This window comes from Dermacentor silvarum, chromosome 5, assembly GCF_013339745.2.
Source record: "Dermacentor silvarum isolate Dsil-2018 chromosome 5, BIME_Dsil_1.4, whole genome shotgun sequence".
Taxonomy (NCBI): Eukaryota; Metazoa; Arthropoda; class Arachnida; order Ixodida; family Ixodidae; genus Dermacentor; species Dermacentor silvarum.
Window position 1 is genome coordinate 23,669,551 of NC_051158.1, and position 17,042 is coordinate 23,686,592.

The following is a 17,042-nucleotide window of genomic DNA, read 5'->3' on the forward strand; positions in this document are numbered from 1 at the left end:
GGCAGCAAACAAACACAGTAAAGTGTGAGCCTATGAAAGTGCATTTCTCTATGTTCGTACGCAATGACGCTATCTAGCTGACAAGAAAGGATTGACGAGACGGCGCTAAGCAATGGAGGATGTCCACATTCACCATTTAAGGATATTGAACGAACCTTCCCCTATCCTTGACTCCACGGCCATTATGTCGTTCGCGGTTGAGGCCCCACTAACAGTGGAATAATGATACGCCAAGAAATAAGCGAGCTCTCTACATTTTACATGGAATATTCACAATTCGTTTTAAGTGGGGGCGTCCTTCGAAGCCATCTGGCTACAGTTGGTACTTTGCATTACGTGCACTAAAGGGATGAGTTGAAAACCAAAGTAGTAAAATTCGGTAATGGCTCACTGAGAAGATAGAGATTGGTGGGCTAGCTGCTTGGTCAATTACTGTTACAAAGGCAGCGCACTTGAAAACACATGGACGAACGCAGAAGCGGACACAAAATGGGCACTCATGTGTGACCGAATTCGTGTTCGTGCGCGTTTCTACAGGTGGGCTGCGTTTAGAATCATTTTGTTAATTATTCGAATAAGTATTTCAACTTCTCTTTCGAGCAAAGTCCGGCCCTTGGAGTAGTCAAGCCCCAAGAGCAGAATTGCGCTATCTGCGAGAGGCGACATTTCAACATTCTGTTCACCTTTAAAAAAAAATACGCCCGATATGGTACTAATTATAAACACACGACTAAGAAGTACGTTAAAGCGAGTTTTGCTAACCATTTCGCCGCAGCTGCTATACGCAGTGTTAAAATGCTCCTCTGTTTCTCCTATGGTGCACGTCGTCTGCCCTTGGCTGAAATTTCGTTACAACACCACGCTGTCTTCTTTTTGTCATTACGCGTGTCTGCTCTAGTGGTTGCACTTGCCTTTTCGTAGCTATAGACCGCAGAGGCTGTCCGCTGCGGTAGGGCACGTATTAGAGCACGTTTTGTGCAAGCGACGTGCCGCTACATCCTTTTCAACCCAGCTCACCTGCAGTTTCAGCTAAGCTCACGTGTACGGTACGCATCACGTCATGGTTAACGCGACGGGGCGTTAGAAATGTTTGTTTCTGTTGCGTTAGTTTAAAGGTCAACCGCAACAAAGCTTGTTTTAACGCGTAACAAGCGTTGTTCAGATAGTGCAGACGTACAGCACTCTCTGTGTGCAAATTTTACGTTTGAGATACAAGTGAATCCGTCGCGAAAAGCGCGCAAAACTAGAGGTTTGTGACACTGAAACTAAAAAAAAGGACGCCGCGATGGCCGCTCGCCAGAAGACACGCAAGACTCAAAAGGCGACGCTCCTCTGCATGATCTCCGAGATCTGGCGCCGCCCGTAGCGCGCGGAAAAATCTTGGAGGCTAGCGTTATATATCCGCTAACCACCAGATGCACGCGTCCGTCTGCTCAGGCGCGATTTAAAGTCTGCTATTAAAAAAAGTGAGAAAATTATCAGCCCTGCAGCTTGCCAGGGTTGCTTAAATAGTTTATGCTGCAGTAAGTTCGTGGCCAATTTATCCAAAATAGAATTTCACTGCAGTTGGCCTCTACTTTGGCTCATTCACCTGACGTCCAGCAATGCAATTCGTCGCAACACTACCCAAACGCCTCGAAAGAGTGTAGAGATGAACTCCTCTCTTCTTTCTCGACAAATGACGTCCAATTTTGTTTTTTTTTAGTTATTGTGGTTTGAGCTACTGATAAAAAAGAACAGTCAACCACCTGCAGACGCTAAAGAAGATTAGGTCGACGTACATGGTGGCTAATATAATTGAATGATTCGATGTTGATGATATATCTATAGTCTGTCTTTCTAGTTTCTTTTTCATGCTCAATTTTCACTCGTTTCATTATCTTTCGTATCTCATTGCACACTCCATTTCGTCGTCCTTGTCTTCATTTGCGTCGATACTTTGTTGATCCTATTTTTTTTTTTTTTTTTGACCCAGAAGCCAGGTGGTATGCATGGTCTCGGGGATAGTGCAGTCTATGGTGCAACGTGGTTAATCATAATCGTTAATTTGCACTTACTTCGCCACTAATTCGCGCTTCTTGTCTCGTTGACATTTAAATTTTGACTGCTTCTTGCGACTCACTACGCCGCTCTGGAGGCGCAAAAGTGCCGTTTCTTTTCAGGAAGTGGTTACGAGATACCCAGATCCCAGATACGGAAAACCTGTGTGAAGTCAGCAAAGAATACCTTCTCTTTAAAATCATGGTGTTACTCAAAGAAAACTCTCGAGGGTGCCAGGCAGCCGCATGAAACTTATTTCTACGTACTTGCTAACCCACCAGGCCAGACGTCGGCACGTTCGTTGACGCGGCCGCAATAACCCCGTTGCCGGAAATTCGAAGCTGTCCAAGTCCATGGGCATATAACCGTAGTACAAGCATATACATCGAACCTCATCGAGACTAAAGGGGTACTAAAAAAGGAACGTTAAATGGGAATTAGTAAACGTTTCCTCCGCAAATAGCGAAACATCCACTCTTATCGTGAGAGCTGGCTTAGTAAGGCGGAAAAGGGGCCAGAACACGAAATACGCAGATGGCGGAGTCACTTTAAGGTCGCGCTCCAGCAAGCCGTTACGTCACAGATATGGGCAGCACCTATGCTCGCCTATGGTTGCTTTTTTATCTGTAAATCGCAACTAGATCACGTTCTCTAACGTCCAGAAATTAGGTTTTACCGGAGTGAAAGTCTGCTTCAAAATGTAACAATATTTGCCATGAATCATGAAAAAAAAAAAAAAGAATGTGAGTAGCCAGACTATCGGACTCCCACCACTTCCTCTCAACGGTCAGAAACTTTGCAAGCAACAAACCCTCATAGTCTTATAATGTGTCTGACAGTAGACCAATCTTTGATTTAACTTATAAGCGCACAGTGGCGTAAAACATACATTGATTTCTACATATCTTAAGACTTGAAATCGAGGGGCACGAATGGCAGGGAGTTCTATTTTCTTTTGAAACACTTCTTTTCGGTGCAGCTCTAGCTTTGCGGCTCGTACATCTAAGGAACCGCATACCATCTCGCTGTCTGTCTCCTTACTCAACCACTCACTTCTACAGCCGATATAACACTGCGCAGAACCAGTCACACCTGCTACGTTTTCCTCCGTTCCGCACCGGTCCACATGTGCTTGCGTTGAGGTCACCCGAGCGTCGCGTTCAGAAGCAGTACGCGCATTGCTCGCACCGTATGTGTTCCTACGTGTGTGTCCAAAGAAAAAGAAGAGTACACGACAGTGCCTAATTGACACCCGGCGCCCCGGGCTGGTTGGCCTAATGACTCTTCGGAGCACACGGTCACACGAGCGGAGCTCTTGCATTTTGCAGTGACCCCCGCTAGAACGGGCCTAGGTCAACACGGACACCTGGGAACCTATCGCGGCTTGGCAAAGGCTGCAAGCTGTGATGGAGCGCCCTGGGTAGCGTTTTACGGGCGATTTAACGGTCGTTTCGAAATGGGAAGCCGTGAATCAGTGGCGCTTAGGTGTCCTTAAACTCATTAGTTAGGTGTACAAAACTATGCACGAGATATCCGTTACCGTGCATTCCCTGCGTCAGCGGACAACTCTACCAGCCCTCCCCGCCGCACCTCTTCCCCTTTCTATTTCTTCTTTACCAGTTGAAAAGATTTACCGCAACGCAGAACAAGTACGTTCGACCAACGTGCGAGCCAATCTATGCATCGTATTGTAAAATTCGGTCCCTGAAGATCAGAAAGAGAAAGAGAGAAAAAAAGAAGAATTGCGGTTCAGGAGGACGTAACAGGGGACATTTTAGTAAAGTACATCACCACTATCGTCGGCTTGTTTAAAAAGACTAAAAAAAACGTAACTTCGGAACTCCTAATAAACTACCTTTCTATACCACTGTCGTCGACTTGGTCAAAGGAAAGCTGAAGCAAAAATATCATGCCGTATTAGTAAACTACCCCTCCTGCAGTACGAAAAAGCAGCGCTCCTATCGTGATAGGAGGCTTAATGAACCGCAAGAAACGCAAGGAAAGACGGTTGGCAACGCCGCCTTGAAGGTTGCGCACTAGCTCATCGTGACGTCATGGATCTGGAGAGCTTCTGCGCGGCCCTAGTCACTTGTTTTATTGGTACATATTTACCGCATTGCATTCTCAAAGAACCAAAGACTGAACGTAGAAATTTTCAGGAAGTTCTGCTGAGCTACGACGTCGCGAATGAAAGAAATATACTTTAAGATCCCCGAGGTCAAAGCGACGTATACCTGTGCTGTTGGTTCGGCGCCACATAAAGAAGAATGTACTTTAACCTTAATTTTTTCTTGTAGTAACCAACCTATTACCGCGAAATTAACCGAAAACAGTTTTGAAAGAACCCTTTATTAGTCTGAAGTTTTCAGGGTTTCTTTTGAGTGTACCTTTAACTGAAGTGCTGAACGAATGCCACGCCCAACACATCCAGCTGTCCTTGCACTCTGTCAACTGAATCAATCAATCCATCTATCAAATAACCAATTGAACAATCAATCGATCAATTAAGCATGTGCTTTATTTCAACTATTCAGGAGATGTGTCCGAAGTACGTCGGCCAGTAGTCTATGCGGCTATTGTAGCTGATTCAACACTGAAAATACATGAGTCGATAACGCACACGATTCCTCAACGAGGAGGAGTATTATTTAAATGAACAAGCATCAATTGACTGGGGAAGAGTTATGACATTGGTTTAGACAAGTAGAAGCGTTTGCATGCAATGTCCGCATTTCTAGAAACTTTGCATATTATTGCGCTGAACAACTCTAATAGTCGTTCACCCTACACGTTGCTGAAATCAGGAAGATTTAATTTTCAGTTACTTGCTTGCCTGTAGTGCTTGCACGAGGTAAGTTAAATGTGGTGTTGAGTAAGGGGAAGTTTTTGTGTCGACTATTTTTCGAACTAAACAAGCGATCCTATAATTTCTCAAAGCCGTATAAGAAAGTATCCGAATAATGTTCAACGGAATGCTAGTAGGGTGATGAACATAGAAAAATATTATTATTAAGGCGGTGCAATGGCAACTGCAGTAACGGTGTTAGGTTAGTTCGCGCGTGCGCATATCCTGAGTTCATCAACCCACCCAATCTCTCTGCCTGGCATGATTAAACGTTATCCTTCCATTGTTAATTACCCATCATTTTACTCTAACAGACCGATTATAGGCTCTACCCAATAATTCAGCTGCACAAGTCGACTTCATCTTAATGTCATCTACGGCATAAAGTAGAACATGGGGCAAGAGAGAGACATTGATAGAAAGGAAGAGGAAGGTTCGCCAGAAAATGTTTCTGGTTGACTTTTGACAAAGTTTATCACGTTTGTCAAGTTTATCAAGTGTACCTCTTTATATCACCATCAGCCCGGCACACTCAAAATCTTCAGACAGCACCATGCTTTGCGCACGTACTACACTTCTCCAACATTCATTTTTTTTTTCACACATGGGATGCCTTGCCAGAAAATATTCTTATGTTTGAGGATGGCAAAACATTTGAGAGTATTTTATTGAGTCCTTTACCGCTGCATTGATTTGCGTCAAATCTACTGCCAGAATTTTCCTGTTTTCTTGAGACGATCACTAAGTCGCTTAATTCTAAGAGCCAACCTCATCTTCTTAATGTCTTTTAAATTGTGTTGCCTCTGTTCGATTGTTTCGTATTGTATTTTGCTTGTACGTTCACGCGTGCTGTAGCGCTCCGTGCAGACTACAGCACATAATTTACACCCTGAAGTATGCATTAAGGGACGGTAATGTAAATAACAAACATGATAGGCTGGAAAGGCGTTTATCTATGACTCATCCATGTCCTAGCTGCAGTCATGGAGAGTCCGACCAGATTTTTCGACGTCTATTTGTATCGTGTAGGTACGCGACCTATTCTGGTTGGACTAGCCTGCAGATTGCCTGTGATTCGCTTCAGTAGTCGCACGGGCCTCTCCATTGTACCGTTACTTTCAATAATGGCCCCAATGATCTTGTCAACCTTGGTATGGGCGTACCATCCGCGGTGTTAGGCGAATTTCCGGATTGTTTCGTTCCTCGTAGTTGCCGTCGCCTCTTTCTCAGCTACAACTACGTGCAACCTGTCCATCTTAAATGATGTCGTCAGCGTCCATCATTTCCTGCCACCACAGCATCGGTGAACTGAACCCGTAAATCTGTAGTTCTTCGGAGGTCTCCTATCCTACTTTTCCTCGCGAGGCCTAGTCATTTAGCGTGGGTACCCAAACGGGTCCAATTAAGATAGCTTTGGTGTTCCGACTGAGTTATCTATAATTTGAGCTTAAGTTGGAGCATTGCTGCGTAGACAAATTTCTCCGGCAACATTGCGGGAGACGCACCTCGTAGGACATGTTCCATGAGTTTGCCCACACAGGACGTGAGTGAAATGGGTCACTCCAACTGCAGCCGCTCCTGCTGGGCCGTTTTCCATTGCGGGTATTGTACCGGATAGCAGCATGCGTTTATATACTTGGTAAGTTCGAGGCATCATCGAGATTTCGGATCGTCTTGTTAGTTATTCCGTCTAGTCCTGGCGCAGATCTTTGTCTACGCCGAGAGCATGTTTTTGATTTGCGTCAAATCTACTGCCAGAATTTTCCTGTTTTCTTGAGACGTCACTAATGTTAATTCTGAAATTCTTTTAATGCTTTTAAATTGTGTTCTTGTTCGATGTTCTTGTATTTTGTTGTACGTTCAGCTGCTTGGCCCTCAGACTACACAATAATTTACATAAGTAATTAAGTAAGTAAATAAAAAAATAGCTGGAAATTTTCTGACTAATGTCTCTTCAAAGTGACCACGACGTCATTCGTGAGGGCGCCACGGTTTTGTGCTGGAGTCCACGGGCCCAACAATGGTGGCCAACGTGGGATGCTGTACCGTGCCCTTTCTCCTACATACGTGCCGTAAATTGCCTCGCAGCCACACGGAACCCCAAGTACGTCAACTTCCGCGACAGTAAGCTGACCCGGCTGCTGAAGGAGGCGCTGTCCGGCAATTGCCGCACCGTCATGGTGGCTCACATATCGCCCGCCTCGGCGCATTACGACGAGTCCCGTAACACGCTCGTCTACGCCGAGAGGGCGCGAAACATCACCAACAAGGTGAGCATTCGCATTATCGTCTAATCAGAAGCGATATCGATTAGTTGTAATGACTTTATTCAAAGCTATTGAAGTGCATGTTGTCCCAGTGGGAGACGCCCTCAATCCAGGGCTCCTGTGGCATTGGTTGCCGAGGAAGCCTGGTTCGCCAGTTGTCGCTGGTCGTCGAGGCTAAATCTGAGCAACGCTACCTCCCGTTTGGACTGGTTGGGGTTGAGGACGGTGGGAACCGCCGGATTTTTATGACACCTTCAGGCAGTGTGGTACAAATTGGCGTATTGGCCGCAGAAAGAGCAGCGGTTATTGTATTGCGTGGGGTACGCCGGTGTAGTCACTAAGCTTAGGTGCCTGTACGCGTTTGTCCCGGCCAATGGCAGAATCTGTGTGTGTGTGTGTGTGTGTGTGGGGGGGGGGGGGGGGGACTTGGGAACTCCAAGCACTCGTGACGCCCTCCTCAAATGAAAGCACTAACGGTGCCAAGAGAGGAAAGCCGACTCCTGTCGTACTTTGGGCTAGCACGTCTACGCGGCACCGATCTGATGGTCTTGCAAAAGGAGCGCTAACAGCTGGAGAAAGGGCCGCAAAAAACGGACTCTTCGCAGACCGAAACACTAATTCAGGAAATAAGCACACATAAAAACCCACGGGCTTCACATGACAGCAGCGTCATACAAAACTAAAGGGTGAAAGCATTTCACCTATCTACACGCATACATGTTACTGCTTGAGAACTGCAACTGACAAGTTCGAGTGAGTGAAATAACTTTTATTACAGGTCCGGCGAGGACGCGAACTCGTCGCGCACCCGGCTAGTCCCACGTCGGGACCGGCAGGTCTAGCCCACCAGCCCGGTCGCGGGCACACCGGACAGCCAGGATTTGCTTGTCTAGAGCGGGGCTACGCAGAAGCGAGTCCCACTCATCCTTGCTGAACTTGGGGTATCTCGACCCGCACTCCCAGAGCATGTGTGCTAGAGTGCAGGTCTGCCCACAGGATGGGCAGGCGTCGTCGCGATATACGTCAGGGTAAACTTCGTGCAGAACGGCCAGACACGGATATGTGCCGGTCTGTAAAAGTCTAAGCGAAACAGCTTGCGCCCTATTCAATTTGGGGTGAGGGGGTGGAAAGACCCTTCTGGACATGTAGAAAAATTTTGTCATCTCGTTGTGAGTAGCAGGAGCATCCCTGTGGCCGTAGGGGGGAGGGGTGTCGGCTCTCCTTACAGAGGAAGCGCGGTCGGTGAGGTCGCGCGCAGCCTCGTGAGCAGACTCATTGAGGTTCGGGGGAGCACCCTCGACCGACCCTACGTGAGCGGGAAACCAGTGAATCGAATGATGCGTGAGAGCATCCGGATTGGAGACGCTAAGAAGACGAGCAGCCTGCTCGGCGATGCGACCCTTCTGAAAAGCCCTAACTGCCGTTTTGGAATCGCTGTAGATCTCAGACCCACGACCGTCTAGCAGGGCGAGGGCGATGGCGGTTTGCTCGGCGACTTCGGGGTCTGAAGTGCGAATTGAAGCGCTATTGGAAAGCTTGCCGCTGGAGTCGACCACGACGATGGCAAAGGTCTTTCCATCGCTGTACTCCGCGGCGTCGACGAAGCGTGCTCTGATGCCTTGTTGATAGATCTGTTTCAGAATTGCTACTGCTCTCGCCTTGCGTCTGCCCTCGTTGTGGACGGGATGGACGTTTCGAGGCACGGGGGCCACTTCGAACTTGTCTCGAATGCACCTAGGGATCGGGGTACTGACCCTCGAAGATACCACAGGAGGGTAACCCAGCTCTTCGAGGATGCGTTTACCTGCCGCTGTGGTGGTCAGGCGAGTGAGTTGCGCGCGTTCTTGGGCTTCGGCAATCTCCTCGGCGGTGTTGTGTACCCCAAGCTTGAGAAGTTCGAAAAGTGGAATATGTGCACTTTGTGCGATGCTTTGAATCGTGGTTTGCGCATTTGCGCGCACCATACCATCTCGTTTGAGGGATGTTGTGAAACCCCCTTTAAATTCCGGGGTCAGATAATTTCAGCTGCATCACGCACTTGGACCTTGAAGCACGGTCCGTATAATGTTATTCCCGCAAGCAAGGGCGCTGTTAGCGTTCCTCAGAGACACTGGCCTTGACAAGGCCCTAGTTACTCACTGCTGTGTGCGCTTGCATTTGTGTTTTGTGCGTGTCTACTACACATGAGTGCGTCATTTAATGTGTGGCATACTTCATCTCGAACACCATGCTAGGCCTGGAAAGCATATCTAGTGTACATTAAAGAATGTCTCCCTCTGACACTATTCGCGCCTTGTTCCATGCAGGTCCGCTGCAACCTGGTGGACGTGTCGCACCACGTCAAGCAGTACCAGAGCATCATCACCGAGCTACGACAGGAGATCCAGAAGCTCCAGGACAGGATAGAGATGAACGACTCCGCGGCGTCCAGGGATCCTTCGTCTCCCTCGGCAGCAACCTCCCCTGACGACGGGCCGGCTGACAACAAGATGGCCGCGAACGGTGCCAACAGACACAACGGCAACAGTTGGGTTGCGCCCACCTCCTCAAAAATGCATGTCGAATATGAGCAAGGCTGCACATTTCAATAACGATGAAAAAAAAAATGTCACAGTTTCGCCCTAAGGGCGAAGCAATGAATGCGATAGCAACACAGCAATGTCATACGAAGTAACGTGAGCGGCTTTGGTAGCAATATGAATTGTAGTAAACATGAGCTGATTAAGTAAGCAGGTGTGCTGCGGCGTAAGTAGACCGACATGAAGAGAGACTCGATGACCACGAGAAGGCGCGTGTGAAACGGTGGTGTTGATGAGAAGCGCTTCCCGTGGGCAGCGCGCGTGCGAAGGGACACACCTGTAGCGCTGCACTGCCGATCCGGGCAGCATTACATGTGTAGCGTGCGTTGGAAAATGTGACCCGACTATTACTAACTGAATGAACAAGCGTGGTGTGAGCGCGCACAAACAAACATGAAGAGATCACACCGAATGACTGCAGACAACGACTGTCAAAACGCTGGCAGCAAGCATACGCCGCTGCGGGCGAAGGTACGTGCGGTCTATCGCTTCAACAGAAACGGAGCCGCGAATGCACGGCGCTTAAAGTTCAGAGCCGTGTGGAGATAAGAGACGGTGCGGCGAGCGACGAGCGCGGTTGTTGGCAAAAGAAAAGCGCCCCCCCCCCCCCCCCCCCCGCTTCCTCCGGCGCTGGCTTCCCGCTTCCTTGCTTGCGCGTGGGAGAGATAAGAGACCGTGCGGTCGAGCGACGAGCGCGGTTGTTGGCACAGTAGAAGTGCCCCCCCCCCCCCCCCCCCCCCGCTCCCTCCGGCGCTGGCTTCCCGCTTCAATGCTTGCGCGTGGGGGATTGAGTGCGTTCGCTCTCCGTGATAGCGCGCGTCCCAGCACGCTTGCGCTCGGGCATACGGCGCGCGGTGAAGATTTTATCTATACGGAACCTCACGGCGACGGCGACGGCGACGCCGACGGTAGAAATCCGGTTGAAGTGTCCATATAATTGCTATCGCAATAAAAAAAATCCCTATGCTCGCCGAAGAGGCTCAGCGGAGATAGATAGATAGATAGATAGATAGATAGATAGATAGATAGATAGATAGATAGATAGATAGATAGATAGATAGATAGATAGATAGATAGATAGATAGTATTCTGCACTCTAAGAACACAGGGAGTCCTGCTGGCTCCCTTTGCAAAGTTATAACAGTTTCACCAACTACCATAAGCGCTGCTACGCCTTATAGTCGAACCTAACCCGGGGCTTTCCGAACGCCGGATTGAGCTTTCATGATTCGCCAGCGCCGTCCTTTCGGCAGTGGTCTCTTGCTCGGCGAGGCGGGACCGCCAGTGGAACGCCGCTTACTCGGTGACGTAGCAGGCAAAGCGAACGTTCAGAAAGCGAGACGCTAGCGCGACCTCACCGCAGATTTTCCACGATTTCGAAAAATAAATGTTTGAAGCGAACGCGAATCGAATAACAAGCACAATTCGATTCGGATTACCATGTTTTTGCATATTTGCACACTTCTACAATTAAGATAATGACTCGGAACAATGAGAACAGGATATCTAAAGTTTCACGATTGTTTTTAACGACCTCCCATCCGACCTAGTATTCTCTTTAGCTCACGGGAAATGGAGCACTTTCTACGCCCAACTAACGATCCCATTCATTTGCATAACATGGGCATTCCAATGAGATGCATTCTACTCTTTCTAACGCACGTAAGACAATGCAGTGAGGGCTCGGGGTTAGTCCAAAATGACAAAGGTGCAGATGTTTCGAATGCCATACATCCCCCAATGTACGACACCTAAATCACACACCACCGATGCATAAGGCGTGACAGGCTCTTGGAAGCACCACTGCATAAACAGCAACCCGCCGAGCGAACGATTCATTTGGTGCGCGGAACCATGGAAAGTATCATCCGTCATGAAAGTGGCGTATTCTTTGTAGGAAAAAGAGATCGCGAGCGTTCCGTGAAGATTTAATGCGATTGATTACCGACGTGACATTCGGCTTCGGCGATTTCTCATTCTGGTCTCTCAGAGTGGTCATCGATTGTTTATAATTTCCACTCTCGGGAGAATAAGCGTCGGTAAAGGTTGTATATCACGTATTTATGCATGCCAGTTTGTGCAACGGTAGGTACGACACGTTGTCATGGAGACTGGGATCTGGTGCGGTGCTCACGTTGCAAGTATAAGGCCGCATTTGTTAGTCGACTCGAATGCACAGTTGTTATGTAAAAGCACCCCGAATTCTTTTTTTTTGCTATATTTCGGAGCAGCACTGGCTCCATGCAAAGAAATTATCTGCAATATTTATTCCACGTCGATGCATATCTGTTCAGTTCATAGCAATGGTAAGAAAAACACTTGTGGGAGGCTGCGACGAGCTGCCCCTAAAGCAGCGCTTCCCCACTCCTGCCGTGCGAAGGGGGCATATGCGAAACAACAGTGGCTCCAGAGTAAATAAGCCGTCACTAGTACTATTTTAGGACAAGCTTGATGACGTCTTTTACCGTGAAGTATTAGCGAAACCGCCATTGTTTTCTTTAACTTCCTCGGCAATTTGGACATTATGGACGCCTTTGTTACTGTTTTAGTTTTTATTAGTTATTACAGTTAGCACGAGTTAAGTCGTATGCTCGGTTTGAGCGGTGAATTAAATTTTATGCGTAAGTGTCAAATGGCCCATTGAGCGAAATGCAGCTCCACTAACGTGAAACCTCGCGAGGTGCATGGCATGGATTGATGCACCGCTAATGGGCTCAGACTGCCTTAAGCAATGGCTCATAACCCTGTAAACGCGGTCTCCCCATTACGTCGGCAGAAGTGAAATTCTATGCTTGAATGATGAGCGGCAACGCAGCCAGCTGTGGAAGACGACGACGAACGCGGGAGCAGTGGCACGAGCGCGTGCCGAGGGCGAGCACGAGCCGCTTGCTTTACCGTGACGACGACGACGACGACAGGAGACGCCGACAGCCCGAGCGCATATGGTGCTTCGCACCTAAAACTTGGTCGACTTTGAGTGAGGCGAAAATTGCAGCCACTTTCTACATAGGCAAAACGCAAAGAAATGCTTTGACGATCTCCTTTTATATAATTCCTGAAATTGCACAGAACTGAAAAGTGAGGGCAGCCGTTCCACATACGGAAGTGTAGAGAAAAAGAAATTTATGTTCCTCACTACGCTGTCGAGTGGTACGGAAGCAGATTGCAACACATTGTACGAACGCCGCCGAGCCATCATAATACCCTATTTAGGTGACGAATTGAGAAAGTATTAATGCATTTCGCTGGGAGTCCGTATTGTTCGAGCCACATGTGGCTCGAATTAGTGAAAACATTTTGCTGATAAATTTGACGACAGGCAATTCTCATTTCATCAATAGAGCAAAAATACAAGAACTTTGAAAAAGTTTCGTAAGAGAAACTATTTAATGGCGAGGGCGAGCGACAGGAGAAAGCACAGTATTGCAGCAAACGCAGAGAAGACGAGTTATTAAAGAGTTACTGTATATAAGTGGCGAAAGGTTCAGGCGCCACCTGATAAGGAAGGATGAACACTTGTATTTATCCAATCCGTCGTCATGAACACCATAGCGGTAGGAAAGTTTTCTGTTTTGACTCCAGATGATGCCATCATGCATCTGCCTATGGCATGTCTTTACTGCAGCAAAACTCCGGAGACAACTCAGGACATCCTATTGGAATGCGGATGTATTCACCCAGGGAGACCCCTAGGAAACGTCCGCCTTCCAGAAACGCTGTGATTTAAAGCGGGTGGAAGCATTAACCGGTCAGCAGTCGAAATAAGCAAGGGACGTTTACAGTATTGGTGTATAAATAGCAGCGAGGAAATTGATAGGAGCGGATCCGTTACAGACATCACTAACAATACAAGGTGCATATAGAGGTTTTAAGGAAAAGTGAAAAGATAAAGGAGACATAGACAAAATGACAGGCCGATAAATATCTATAGATTAATTGATTAGCTCAAACAGGATAGGCGACTATTTGTCGACACCCCGTTTCGAAAGAGATGCCACTAAATGATCATCGTCATATCATGATTATCGCAATCATCATCATCATAACCGTCACCACCACCTATAAGTCGCTTTTGTTGTATCGGACCACCCACTGGAAGCAAAGAAAAAAAAAGCCTTAAAAACGCTCTTTTACACCGACCATTCATTTTATACAGCTTCATATTAAGACCACCAGAGACAAATATGGTGCTAATGTCGGCGTGCGGAGGCTGGGTGACGACGTGTTCATCCAGCATCGTAAATTACGAGCACTACATATATTTGCATATAATTCGTCGTTACATCTTCAAACAACTTTGTTGCTTCTTTTAGCAACCTATTGAAAAAACATGTCTCGCTCGAAACTTGTCGTGTTGCAGTGATTGGGGTCAATTATCCTCCTATATTTTTAGCATTGGATGGTCTCTATACATTTGAAACAACAGTTCCTTAGAACACAAAAAAAAATATGAACGAGGTGATCAACTGTTTCCAAACATTGCCTAACTTTAGTGACATGTATACTGTGAGGAATTACGAAGATTTCGGTTATGCCTTAAAAGTTATACAATACAGTGATGCACATAAGATAGGGGTGTGCGAACATTTGAAACTTTCGAATAACGAGTCGAATATGTATATTTTCTTCTATTCGATTTAGTCCTCGAATCAAAGAGTCACCATTCGATCGAGTCCCCAAATCGAATTGTCACTATGCGAAAATCTGAACATCTTTTCGAATAGTTGTCATATACGTTACGTCGTCGACTGTACACGATAAAACATGAAATTGAGGGGACATAGTGATCACTTTCACCCCATCCTCAGTGGACATAACAGTGGTCAGCACGCTGCGCCGCTCAGACGCAGACTATTCCTGCTCAGCAGGATCAATAAAATATCGTTTAGACAGGTCATTTCGCAGTGGGTATTCTTTGTTCCTATTTATAGATGCAACGCCTGTGTCATTTTATCAGATAAAATATGAATGCTTTTCACTGCAACATACTTTATACAATAGCCGCGCTATTTGCCGCGACCATTCAAACAAGAAAAACGCGCTCTTCTTTTCGTTCAGCCATCACCGCAGATGGCACTCATTACTGAGTTGGTCACGAAGGTATAGATTAATACTCTTAATCAACAAGGCTGCCTTTCATAATTTTGTGTGACAATGCATGACCGCGTATGCTCCAAGGAGCCCCGAGTTTGCGAACATGCTTAATCAATTGTGTTTAATGCTGCATTTCTTAGGTGTTCAATAGAAAGATGTGAAAATAGTTTCATATTTATGGTAAGAACTATTCTAAAACTACTCGAAAAATATTCGATATTTCATTCGACTCGTTTCTCGCACTTTTCAATTCGCATTCGATTCCGATTCTGGCACTACTCGATTCGTATTTGACTCGGTCTTAAAGGTTACCATTCGCACGCCCCTAACGTAAGACATCAGGTCTACTTAAGAAACTCTCCGAGACTAGCACGCGACGCAACTGAAGCAGAAAAAAAAATAGTCAGGATTCCCACTATGAATGATCGATCGCAGCCCCAGGAGTTAATTCCCTCTTGTAATTTTGGTATGACACTCTGCGGTTTACCACACTTCCTCGCTCGTTATGTCATTTCGAGGTGGTCGTCTGCGCAGGGTCTACGGACGACGAAGGAGAGACGCAGCGACACCACGACGCTAATGACGAGAAAAACGACGGCAGCCATCACCACTACAACCACAGGGAAGAGCAGAGGAGGGCCGACTCGGCCGCCAGGGAGCGCCACCCGCACAACGACAAGGCTGACGCCGACCGGGAGATCCGCGAACTACGGGCGGAGCTCATGGATGCATTCAACCGGCAGATGGAAGTCAGGTGCGTAGGTCATAGTTTTTTTTTATTGCGATAGCAATTATATGGACACTTCAACCGGATTTCTGCCGTCGCCGTCGCCGTCGCCGTCGCCGTCGCCGTGAGGTTCCGTATAGATAAAATCTTCACCGCGCGCTGTATGCCCGAGCGCAAGCGTGCTGGGACGCACGCTAGCACGGAGAGCGAACGCACTCAATCCCCCACGCGCAAGCAACGAAGCGGGAAGCCAGCGCCGGAGGGAGCGGGGGGGGGGGGGGGGGGGGGCACTTCTACTGTGCCAACAACCGCGCTCGTCGCTCGGCCGCACGGTCTCTTATCTCTCCCGCGCGCAAGCAAGGAAGCGGGAAGCCAGCGCCGGAGGAGGGGGGGGCGCACTTTTCTTCTGCCAACAACCGCGCTCGTCGCTCGCCGCACCGTCTCTTATCTCCACACGGCTCTGACCTTTCTGAGCCGTGCATTCGCGGCTCAGTTCCTGTTGAAGCGATAGACCGCACGTACCTTCGCCCGCAGCGGCGTATGCTTGCTGCCAGCGTTTTGACCGTCGTTGTCTGCAGTCATTCAGTGTGATCTCTTCATGTTTGTTTGTGCGCGCTCACACCACGCTTGTTCATTCAGTTAGTAATAGTCGGGTCACATTTTCCAACGCACGCTACACATGTAATGCTGCCCGGATCGGCAGTGCAGCGCTACAGGTGTGTCCCTTCGCACGCGCGCTGCCCACGGGAAGCGCTTCTCATCAACACCACCGTTTCACACGCGCCTTCTCGTGGTCATCGACTCTCTCTTCATGTCGGTCTACTTACGCCGCAGCACACCTGCTTACTTAATCAGCTCATGTTTACTACAATTCATATTGTTACCAAAGCCGCTCACCTTACTTCGTATGACATTGCTGTGTTGCTATCGCATTCATTGCTTCGCCCTTAGGGCGAAACTGTGACATTTTTTTTTTCAACGAAGTCAGTTCGCGCTTGTAGTTCGGCTTAAACTATCAGACTAGATGTACATAGAACTCGTAAGCTACTATGTATCATCATCGTCGTCATCATAACCATTGCCATCCAGTCAGCTAAGGCGTTGCGCTGCTGAGCACGAGATCGCGGGATCGAATCCCGGCCGCGGCGGCCGCATTTCGATGGAGGCGAAATGCAAGAACGCCCGTGTGCTTGCGTTGTAGTGCACGTTAAAGAACGCCCAGGTGGTCAAAAATTAATCCGGAGCCCTCCACTACGGCGTGCCTCATAATCAGAACTGGTTTTGGCACGTAAAACCCCAGAAAGAAGAAGAAGATAACCATCGCCATCAACCTCATCAGCCTATGTTATGCCCAGTTCCTGCTGGTTTTTTTAGGGGCGAAGCACCTTAGGGCCGAGCCTTGTCCCCCCCCCCCCCCCCTCCTAGTCGTCCGTAGCTCTGGTTTGCATGGAGTCCGCTAGTGGCGCTGTGGTGCACAAGGGTTTTTTTCT

The 17,042-nt window shown here is 47.9% G+C and overlaps 1 protein-coding gene across 1 annotated transcript in view; it reads left to right on the forward strand.

Moving 5' to 3' along the window:
* The window catches only part of LOC119453077 (kinesin-like protein KIF19), a 161,737-nt gene that overhangs the window by 126,238 nt on the left and 18,457 nt on the right, over positions 1-17,042 (forward strand). Inside the window, exons 9-11 of the mRNA XM_037715072.2 lie at positions 6,974-7,155; positions 9,459-9,678; positions 15,360-15,579. Coding sequence (XP_037571000.2) covers positions 6,974-7,155; positions 9,459-9,678; positions 15,360-15,579 — 622 coding nt within the window. The remainder of the gene's footprint in view (positions 1-6,973; positions 7,156-9,458; positions 9,679-15,359; positions 15,580-17,042) is intronic.